The 11495-nt window shown below is 39.2% G+C and overlaps 1 protein-coding gene across 1 annotated transcript in view; it reads left to right on the top strand.

Moving 5' to 3' along the window:
* The window catches only part of LOC117433174 (tripartite motif-containing protein 16-like), a 14682-nt gene extending 3809 nt beyond the window's left edge, over positions 1-10873 (top strand). Inside the window, exons 2-3 of the mRNA XM_059016172.1 lie at positions 3922-3987; positions 7587-10873. Coding sequence (XP_058872155.1) covers positions 3922-3987; positions 7587-8116 — 596 coding nt within the window. The 3' untranslated portion in view covers positions 8117-10873. The remainder of the gene's footprint in view (positions 1-3921; positions 3988-7586) is intronic.
* The last annotated feature ends 622 nt before the right edge of the window (positions 10874-11495 follow it).

Genomic DNA, 11495 nt, shown 5'->3' with positions numbered 1-11495 from the left:
CGTCCTGATAATCGATTTATAATCAATTATTCTACATTAAGTACCTGAAATATCCTTTTCTCTTTATATATATATATATATATATATATATATATATATATATATATATATATATATATTGTGAGACAGCAGGGAGGGGGTTAAATCCTCCCTATAGGAAAACATGTGCGTAAGGCACATTTTGGTTTATATTGTTTAATTGTTTTGTTTAATTGTTTTATTGTTTAATTATCCCCTGCACCTGGTGATTATTGAAAATTAAGAGCCAGGTGCAGGGTTTATAAGGAGAGCAGTCAGTCTACTCAGGGCGGCTGCTGAAGAGGGTAGAAGCCCGGCTGTGCTGGTGTGTGGGTACAGCCGTAATTTAAAAAAAAGGTAGAGTGAAGTCTTGTCTGTGTGTGCTGTTCTGTATGTTTTTTTTTTTTTGTGACGGGTAAACAGCTTAGCTGTCCTGTTTTTTAGTTAGGTTCCTGTTTTTGTTTAGTTAGTGCTCAGAGAGCTAGGTGTTTGTTTTGTTTATATTTTTGTTTTTGTGTGTTGATTAAAAATAGCGTAACCACGCTTTCAAAAAAAATCAATTTGTGTGTGTTGGGTCAGTGTTTTTAAAGGGGCAACGAACCGCGGTGAAGGCGAGTCTTTTACAATATATATATATATATATATATATATATATATATATATATATATACACACACACACACAATGGGATCATTTAAGACATACAGCTTTATTTGATTTTGACGTATTAACTTTTACATATCCATTTTTTAAGAATGTCTTTGTCTTGTTGGTCCCCCACCCACTAAAACCTGGTGACTGCATTTACATTCTTGGCTCCTGTCTCAGAATTGGTTTTGGACATTGTTTTGTATTTTATAAATATTTCTTGTTCAAAATGTTAATAAAATGCCTACTGCAACACAAATTGAGACCACTTAGACCATATAACACATGCTTTGCATATGTTTAGAACGGTATTCAAAGACATTACATCATTGTTATTCATTATAAGAAATAGCTAACGAGAGACTAGTTATACAGCAACAGTATTATAAGGGATAGCATGGGTTTAAAAGAGGGAGGTCATGCTTGACTAACATACTTGACTTTGAGGATGTTACATCAAATGTAAATGATGGCATCACTTATGATAAAATATATCTTAATTTTCAAAAAGCCTTTGAAGAAGTCCCTTGTGACACAATTCAATTAAAATCACTGGGAAAACAGGGGAGGACAAGTAATTTGATACAGAACTGGTTAAAACACAGAAAGCAGAGAGTAACTGTGTGAGGTGTCAAATCAGATTGGGGGGATGTACTTAGTGGAGAACCACGGAGGTCTGTACTTGGACCCTTACTGACCCTCATTTATATAAATCTTTTTGGACCAAGATACATACTGCAAGATTGTCAGATTTGCAGATGATACCACACTTGGGGGTGGGGGGAGGTGGGGTGGACTTTAATTCAAAGGGATTTGGACCATCTCCGTAACTGGGGAAACTTGTGCCAAATTAATGTTAAGAAATGTAATGTATTGCATATTGGACGTAGAAATCCATGTTATAAGAATAAAATGAACGGGATGGAAATAGGGGAGGAAGACTTTGAAAAGGGGCAGCAGTGTGGAGTAGTGGTTAGGGCTCTGGACTCCTGACCAGAGGGTCGTGGGTTCAATCCCAGGTGGGGGACAATGCTGCTGTACCATTGAGCAAGGTACTTTACCTAGATTGCTCCAGTAAAAACCCAACTGTATAAAAGGGTAATTGTGTGTAAAAAATAATGTGATATCTTCTAACAATTGTAAGTTGCCCTGGATAAGGGTGTCTGCTAAGAAATAATAATAATCTTGGGGTAATAGTGGAATCATCATTAAAAGTATATTTATTTATTTATTTATTTAATTAGCAGACACCTTAGGCGACTTACAGAGACTAGGGTGTGTGAACGATGCATCAGCTGCAGAGTCTCTTACAATTACGTCTCGCCCGAAAGACGGAGCACAAGGAGGTTAAGTGACTTGCTCAGGATCACACAATGAGTCAATGGCTGAGGTGTGAATTGAACCAGGGACTTCCTGGTTATAAGCCTGATTCTTTAACCACTGGACCACACAGCCTCTCGCCAATAGAACGTTAGGCTGTATTGTAAAAAGAATGAATGCAAGTCTAGAGAGGTTATGCTAAGCAGTGAGGAATTGCTGCGGTGAGGGGAAAAAAATGATTGGACGTTCCAAATTGGGGAGAAAATTGGAAGTAAAATAACTGGTCACAAAAAATTTGACCAAAAAAAATGAAAAAAGTATACAGGCTGGTTTTAGTGAACCCACTCTATTTATTTTTGTTTATACACTTCTTGTGTGCTATACCACTGTTGGTATAGCCACATGATTTACCCTGGAGAAATCCTGTACTAGGGATACCATTGCCCATACCCGAGTTGCAGAAACTCACAACTGCAACCTGAGTTGTGAAACAATGTAAATAAACCTGGGCACTGTGCAGCAGCTTGCGACCGCCTGTGTCTCTGTCAGCGGATATTCCCACCGCTCCCCCATGTACTTCCATAGGTACAACAATCTACCTGCATTTGATATACCAACATATTTACACAGCCCTATCAGTACATTTTATTATGCTCCTACACTAGCATTATGTTAAGCACTGAATCAAATTTAAAATAAATATGTTTATGTGTCTGTTACTTTGATGACAGATTCACATCCCAGCACTTTGGTATCTCTTGGTTTGAAACAGTGCTCCATAACTGTAACATTTATTATTATTATTCCACTAAGGAGGCGCACACAGGTATTTCAAGTTCTCAAATTCAGCGGTTTATTAAGCTGGGACTCAACACTTGATAGGTAAAGCATGCTGCTTTACCTATCAAGAGGTACTACAGCTGAGCAACGTAGTGCTACTCAGACTGACAAATAAAAATCCAAAGCACACTGTTTTGGCCTTGTGCTAGAGCCAACTAAGTGCAGTCTCTGGTTTTCCTTGGTTGTTTTACAGTCCTGCTTCTCTCTGAAACTCCTTGGCTGTTTCTCTCCAATCTTTCTCTGTTCTTCTCACTCCAGCAGCAGCCTCTTCGTCTCAGCAGCCCGTTCCTCTCAGGAGCCCATTTTCCTCAGCACCAGCTGCTTTAGTCTGCAGCCCGCTACTTTGGGGAGCAGGGAAGAGGAAGCAGGGAAAAGTATTTGTGAAGGAGGGAGCATGGATATGACAGGCTCTGCTGTATTAATAGAGGGGATCATATCTTACAGGATCAGATATGACAGGCTCTGTATTAATAGAGGGGATCGTATCTTACAGGATCAGATATGACAGGCTCTGTATTAATAGAGGGGGTTGTATCTTACAGGATCAGATATAACAGGCTCTGCTGTATGAATAGAGGGGATCGTATCTTACAGGATCAGATATGACAGGCTCTGTATTAATAGAGGGGATCGTATCTTACAGGATCAGATATGACAGGCTCTGTATTAATAGAGAGCATGTTTTACAGGATGGGATTATTTTTTTCGAATTACTATAGCATTATTTATACAAAGCCACCAGCAGGTTCCATTTTTAATAGGGCAGCATAAGAAAGATTCATACAAATAAAAAACATTGAGGGGAGTGTTGCTGAGGTTACTGCCAAGTAAGGGCAATGAAGCAGGGAGGAGGAAGGAGGCAGCAGAGCAGAGGGAGCATGGAGCATGGAGGAGGGAGCATAAAAAAAGTAGCAGAGAGGGAGCAGGAAGGAGGAATTATGGAGGGAGCATGGAAGGGGGAGGGAACAGGGGGAGGGAGCAGGGAGGAGGAACATGGAGGTGGATGCAGATTAACAGCATGTCAGATTGCTATTTGGAGTCTTGTGTATTAATTCACATGTTTCAATTAAAATTTCTCTCATTTTTTCTACCCAGGGAAAAAAGTTGCAGTTTACAGACTGCAGTCTCTAGCGCCAAGGAACAGAGCTCGTTTTTTAAAATGTAAGTCTGTTTTCACAGAAATATTTGATTGAAAGCTGTGTCGCTCCATGTGAGAAGAGCTAACACTATTCAGGGATAAAAAGATATTTAGGAAGAGAAAGGTCTGAGTGGGGAAAATGGCAACAAATGCCCCACCCCCAGTCATTCTGCATGTATGAATCTGTCCCAATACTTGTTGCTTACAATGAATAGCAACCTTACTTTGTGCATGGATTGTCAGCTGCAAAATGAATACACCCAAACTCCCCCGAAATAAAACAAATACAGTACTACGTTGCATATCCGACCCCCTGTGGACTGGGGTACAGGCGGATATGTGAAAAAGTTGGATTTGCGAACATCTATAGAAAAAGCATTTACACATCCATAAATAGGTTAATGAACAAAAACAACACACAAACTGCTTTAAACATGGGGAAATGTTTTGCTTTAAAAGTAAGCAAACGTAAACGACATTAATTAGGCTACAAAAACAGTGTTGCTATGCGGTTTGCTATCAGCCATCTCCATGCAAAGCTTTTTAAAAATAAAAATACAAAACGGTAAATGTACAGTAGCCAGCGACTGATGGCGTCTTTCTTAACCCTTTGCGGTCCATTTATTCAGCCCGTCTCATTTTCACACATGCAGTTTATTTTAGACGCGCTGTTTAAAAGTATTTTTTTTCACAGTAAAACAGGTTTAAAAGGCACTGCATATCAACAGGACACTCAGTACTGCATCTCCAGCCCCGCTCCGCCCCACCCCTTGTTTGCTGTATTTTTCACATACCTCTTCATAGTAGTGCATACCGACAAATCATCTCCTGATCACTCGTTTTATCACCAAACTCCTCAATAATGTGATCCAAGTCATTATTTTATTACTATAACATCTAAAAAAAGCTCTGCAAATGTCTGTGATATTCTTTGAGCGCTGGATGCAGAAGCAGCTATCTTGTTTGTTTCTTTTTTTCGGCTTCTCTCGGCTCCTATCTGTCTCATTCGGCCATTGAATGGTTTTGTCGGCTTTTTCCGGAGAAAAAATGACTAGAGACCTGTTTGATGATGTCGGACAGGGTCTGACATTGGACCGGAAAGGGAAAATTGCAGTGTCGGACCAGGACCGACATAGGACCGCAAAGGGTTAACTCTGCAAGTCCCTTCCTCCCTGGTTCTGCTTCCTTACTATCTCTGTCACGGTACTTTGCGCTCTTTCCTGATATTGTCAACAGCCAATAAGCAGCTTGGTTTGAATATTGTTTCGGCTATTTAAAAAAAAACGGCCAGTAAGCATTGCATTTATGAAGCTTGCTTTGTTTAATTCAAATGCATTTAAAAGCTACAAGACACTGCCAATATCTGCAAGAGTGCGCTCCATCATATCAAACACATTGCACAAAAAAAGCTTTCTTGACAGGTGTATTGAAACGAGGCCATTCAGCCCATCTTGCTCGCTTGGTTGTTAGTAGCTTATTGATCCCAGAATCTCATCAAGCAGCTTCTTGAAGGATCCCAGGGTGTCAGCTTCAACAACATTACTGGGGAGTTGGTTCCAGACCCTCAAAATTCTCTATGTAAAAAAGCGCCTCCTATTTTCTGTTCTGAATGCCCCTTTATCTAATCTCCATTTGTGACACCTGGTCCTTGTTTCTTTTTTCAGGTCGAGAAAGTCCCCTGGGTCGACACTGTCAATACCTTTTAGAATTTTGAATGCTTGAATCAGATCACCATATAGTCTTATTTGTTCAAGACTGAACAGATTCAATTATTTTAGCCTGTCTGCATACAACATGCCTTTTAAACCCGGGATAATTCTGGTTGCTCTTCTTTGCACTCTTTCTAGAGCAGCAATATCCTTTTTGTAACGAGGTGACCAGAATTGAACACAATATTCTAGATAAGGTCTTACTAATGCATTGTAAAGTTTTAACATTATTTCCCTTGATTTAAATTCAACACTTTTCACAATATATCCGAACATCTTGTTGGCCTTTTTTATGGCTTCCCCACATTGACTAGATGAAGACATTTCTGATTCAACATAAACTCTTAGGTCTTTTTCATAGATTCCTTCTTCAATTTCAGTGTCTCCCATATGATGTTTATAATGCACATTTTTATTGCCTGCATGCAGTACCTTACAGTTTTCTCTATTAAATGTCATTTGCCATGTGTCTGCCCAGTTCTGAATGCTGTCTAGATCATTTTGAATGACCTTTGCTGCTGCAACTGTTTTTGCCACTCCTCCTATTTTTGTGTCCTCTGCAAATAAGTTTGCTTACTATACCAGAATCTATGTCATGAATGTAGATTAGGAATAGCAGAGGACCTAATAGTGATCCCTGTGGTACACCACTGGTTACCTTGCTCCATTTTGAGGTTTCTCCTCTAATCAGTACTTTCGGTTTTCTACATGTTAACCACTCCCTAATCCATGTGCATGCATTTCCTTGAATCCCTACTGCATTCAGTTTGAGAATTCATCATTTATGCGGGACTTTGTCAAAAGCTTTCTGGAAATCTAAATAAACCATGTCATATGCTTTGCAATTATCCATTGTCTGTTGCATCCTCAAAAAAATCAAGCATGTTAGTTAGACACGATCTCCCTTTCCTAAAACCATGCTGACTGTCTCCCAGGATATTGTTACCATATAGGTAATTTTCCATTTTGGATCTTATTATAGTTTCCATAAGTTTACATATAATAGAAGTCAGGCTTATTGGTCTGTAGTTACCTGGTTCAGTTTTGTCTCCCTTTTTGTGGATTGGTATTACGTTTGTAATTTTCCAGTCTGTCGGTACAACCCCTGTGTCAAGAGACTGTTGCATGATCTTGGTTAGCGGTTTGTAAATAACTTATTTCATTTATTTGAGTACTATTGGGAGGATCTCATCATGCCCAGGGGATTTGTTTATTCCAAGTCCTTTTAACTCTTCTGCCTCTTTTATGCTAAAGTTATTTAAAACCAGATAGGAACAGGTCGACATGTGGGGCATGTTATCCGTATCCTCCTTTGTAAAAACCTGTGAAATGTAATCATTTAATATTCCACATTCCACTGTAATTAGTCTCTTCTGTACCTGAATGTGTCTTCTGTTTTCAGTTGTAACTTTGCCAGAAACGACCATTATAAAAATAACCTGTTGTAATATGTATTTATCTATCTTACTTCATATTGGTTCTGTACCATTCAATCCCAGTGGAATTTTTTTTCCACTGGGATTGAATGGTACAATGATTTGACTTTTTTACCCAGGGAGGGGGGGGGGATGCGGGAGCAGGGAGCATACAGGAGGGAGCAGAGAGGGAGGAGCAGGCAGCAGAGAGGAGGAGGGAGTATGGAGGAGGGAGCAGGGAGCATGGGGGAAAGAGGAGCAGGATAGGGAGCATCGATGAGGGAGCAATGAGGAGGGAGCATGGAACAGGGACTGATGAAATAGGGAGGATGGAGTAGGGAGCATTGAGGAAGGAGTAGGAAGAAAGGAATGATTTGAGGATGGAGCAGACAATGTCTTTATCTTTTTGTTGTTTCTGTAGCATTCAAACCTAGTGATTTTCTCAGTGATTTGACTTCTACCCATCTCTCCTCTAACTGTCCACTTCTCTTCAATCAGGTTCCTGTCAACTCACACTGGACCCAAACACAGCGCATAGAGAGCTCTGTCTGTCTGAAGGGAACAGAAAGGTGACACGGAGTAGAGAGACCCAGCCATACCCTGATCACCCAGAGAGATTTTACAGCTATCTCCAAGTGCTTTGCAGAGAGGGTCTGTCTGAGACTCGATGTTACTGGGAGATTGAGTGCAGTGGGAGAGGGAATTTTATAGGAGTCACATATAAAGGAATCAGCAAGAAAGGGGATAGTTCCTGTATCCTTGGATCCAATGACAAGTCCTGGAGTTTGGAATGCTCTGGTTCCAGTTACTATGCCTGGCACAATAACAATCACACTGCAATAACTGCCCCTCGCTCACCCAGAATAGGAGTGTATCTGGACTTTAATGCTGGCATTCTGTCATTTTATAGAGTCTCTGACACAATGACCCTCCTGCACAGATTCCAAACCACATTCACTGAGCCGCTCTATCCTGGGTTTAGGCTTTATTGTTATGATTCTACTGTGACAATCTGCCAGCTGAACTAGACTGTTTTGTGTTGTAAGAAACCCTTTGTATTGAACTCCCTGTCTGTCCTCTCCACTCCTCGGGTGAAGGGAATGTTCAATCTGACACAACTGTGGATGAAAGTTAGGGGGTAAAATGTCACCACCGCAGAAATAAGGTTAATTATTTGTTTTTACACTTGGAGCCGAGGCAGCCTCATTTTCACTGTTTAACCTCTCAGGTTAGTATTTTTGTAATTGTAAACACACAACTGTACAGCATAAAATGTTAAATATTTACTGAGTATTTATAGATTACAAACACATAAATAGCAACAAGTTGTAAACATAGTTGGCATCTCTGCACAGTGCTAGAATTCCCACAGCAAGTACTGATAAGTATATCTTAAGGTGATTGCAGCTCACTAAATAATTCCACATTGTGTACCTATATTGCACTTCCATTGGCTACATAGGTCTCAAATGTGCAGTTTTGAAAAGATTCTCAGAAAACCATGTTCTTGTTTCGAATTGGATTTTGTCTATCAAATTGATATTTGTAGACATTTATAGTACAGTGCTGTCTCGCTATAAGACTCTCGCTTATAACACACCTTGGATATAATGCTCCTACAGCATGTCCCCCAATTCCCTATACTAGTGATTCATGCAATATTTCTACAGTAAGTACAGTACCAGTGTTGTTCAAAATGTACACAACTTCTCAGTCTAACTTCTGTTTCTGTCTCTTGATACACTATCTGAACTAAAGAAAAGCTGCGCTGGCACTTATTCAGCATTTGTTTTATAACTAAATAAATATTAGGCCTATTATCTTTCCTAATGTATTTACTTTTTTGCTGCAAGAGGAGATGTGGCTTTCTCTGGAATACAAGACGCTTCAGCCCCGCTCCAGCAGCCGAACCCAGGCGAACACAGTCCCTCCACCCACTCTCCTTCTCACACTTGGTTTGCTTGTCTATCGCTTTGAACTGAACTTCTGCCCGCCGTTTAGCCAGGCTATTTATAGTTTAGAAACTGCTAATTAAATTGATCAATGAGTGGGAATGTTACCTTTTTTTTGTAAAAAAGATAGTTTTGATTACAGGGTGCTTTTATGCATGGTTAATTCACAGAATGTTATATTTTTCTGCTTCACAGTATATGAGTTATAGAGAGGGAGTTATTTTGTATTGTTATGTGTCCCATGGTGGTCCCCACCCACTCCCCCGTTTACAACGCTCTTTGGTTATAACGCTCATATTGTGTCCCCCCTGAGACCCACATTATAGTGAGGGAGCACTGTATCTATCTGAACTATTTGGGATTTAGCTACATCTAGCAAATCTATAAACCCTGGGGCTTCACACATACGTTTATATAGGCAATCAACAGGTAAAATATGCTTTTTCCTCATGTTATTTTTTTTAATTGTTTTGTTTATTTTAAAAATAATGTAATGAAATATCATCACAAGAAAGAAGACATTTCCGTGGATATCATAAATCTCAATCAATTTGCCCCCTTCATAGTAAATGCATTACATGGGCAATCTGCCCACAGTGGAAAAGCAGGAACATATTTTAACCCTGGCCTTTGGTGCCCTCTTGAGGACAATCTCTGCAGCTGCACAGAGCCTGATTTGAAGGGAATTCACTTGCCGAGGTTCCATTTGAAATGTTGGGAAATATTCACAAAACCTTAAGGACTGTTCTGAGGACTGTTTTATTAATGACTGTTGATAAAAATACAATTTTGGAGGTATAAATCAAGTTAAATCAATACATATTTATAATCAGGTTTCCTTGGTCACCACAGCACCAAAGGGACATTATGGCCCTTGTGAGAGTCCAACAAAGGGTAACTAGACTAATCCCTGGTCTTAAAGTAGGCTGAAACAACTGAACCTAGGCTGGAACAAAGAGGAATTAGGGGGCCATGACTGAAGTTTTTAAAATCTTAAAAGGAGTTGATATAGTTAACCTGAACCATTAATTTAAGCACAGAAAAGAACTGAGACTTAGGACAGGGGGAAAGTGACACTTCTTCATAGAAGAGTGGTGAGGGTATGGAATGGGTTACCTAGTCATGATGCTGAGGCAGAATCACTGGGATCCTTGAAAATCCACCTTGACAAAGTTCTGAGATCAATCAGCTACTAGGAACCGGATAAGCTTTAAGATGCGCTGAACAGTCTCCTCTCTTTTGTAAACACTTATGTTATTAAAGTCACCAAGTCTTTTGTAATAATAAACCCAGAGGTCAATGATAGGAAGACTGTCCATCACCGTTTTGTTTCAGTCTGAAGCCTTTGTTTACTTTACTGAAGTAATTAATCTTGAGTTTTCAAAGATTGTCTTTATCTTATTATTTATTTCTTAAAATAAAAGTAGATTTATTCAGCAAAATTTCTCTTGGCTCAGGCCAATGTGGCAATAATTAAGAACATGAAAACTAAGTTTTAATGGACATGTTTGTTATTTTTAGTAGCATCCAGAGTTTAGACTGAATTTATAAACTCGCTGATACGCTGGACTTGTTTAAGATGATCTGGGGTACAGGATATGTGGTTTGTGGGGTTGAGAATGAAAATCTTTCTTTCGATGTGTAATAATTTTCTATGTACAGATTTGAATTGTGTAATGGTGCATGATTACTCTGTCTGTCTCTCTCTCTCTCTCTCTCTCTCTCTCTCTCTCCATATCCGTTCAAAATTCAGACAAGTATTCAAATATTCATTCATTTGCAAAATGTAACCAAAGCGATTATATGTAACACTGTATTAAAGTAAATAAAATATCCCAGAAGAATATTATGTGAAGGTCTTAACTTTACACCACTGAATTGACTACAAAGTGAATTATGTCATACATAAGGCCCTGTGAAAATCGTAAAAACTTTCTTTAAATTCACGACAGTGTCACGGGTAAAGTATTGTATTTTGCGGAATGTGCACAGAACTATTTTATCAATTATGTGTACAGATTATTATTTTTCTATCATCAAATATAGACATAAATGCACTGACATCATCAAAATCAACATCAGTTATTCAAGCACTTTACAATAGCTTGTGAAACAGTGTTTTAATTAACAGCCTGTAGGTAAAGTGTACCTGCAAGTACAGCTTTCAGTTCTAGTATGTCAGATACATGCTCACCATTTATGTCTTACAAAACAAATACAATGTGTAACCCATACTGTGATCTTGGGCATCAGTCGACTCGTCAGTGACCACTGACAAGCAACCAGACTGTTTTACCAATTCCATAATCTCCTGCTTGTGATACTCGGCAACTTTAGATAAGTATTCATGTCTCTGGACTGATGAAGGAATCACTCCACCATTTGCTACACTCAGTCTGAAGAATTTACATAACTTTTGGTTGTCCAATATTTCAAGAGGAATATTTGCGCAAAC

Source organism: Acipenser ruthenus, chromosome 52, assembly GCF_902713425.1.
Source record: "Acipenser ruthenus chromosome 52, fAciRut3.2 maternal haplotype, whole genome shotgun sequence".
In the NCBI taxonomy this organism is placed as follows: Eukaryota; Metazoa; Chordata; class Actinopteri; order Acipenseriformes; family Acipenseridae; genus Acipenser; species Acipenser ruthenus.
The sequence above is the reverse complement of the archived record's forward strand: the minus strand, read 5'-3'. Positions and strand labels throughout refer to the sequence as shown.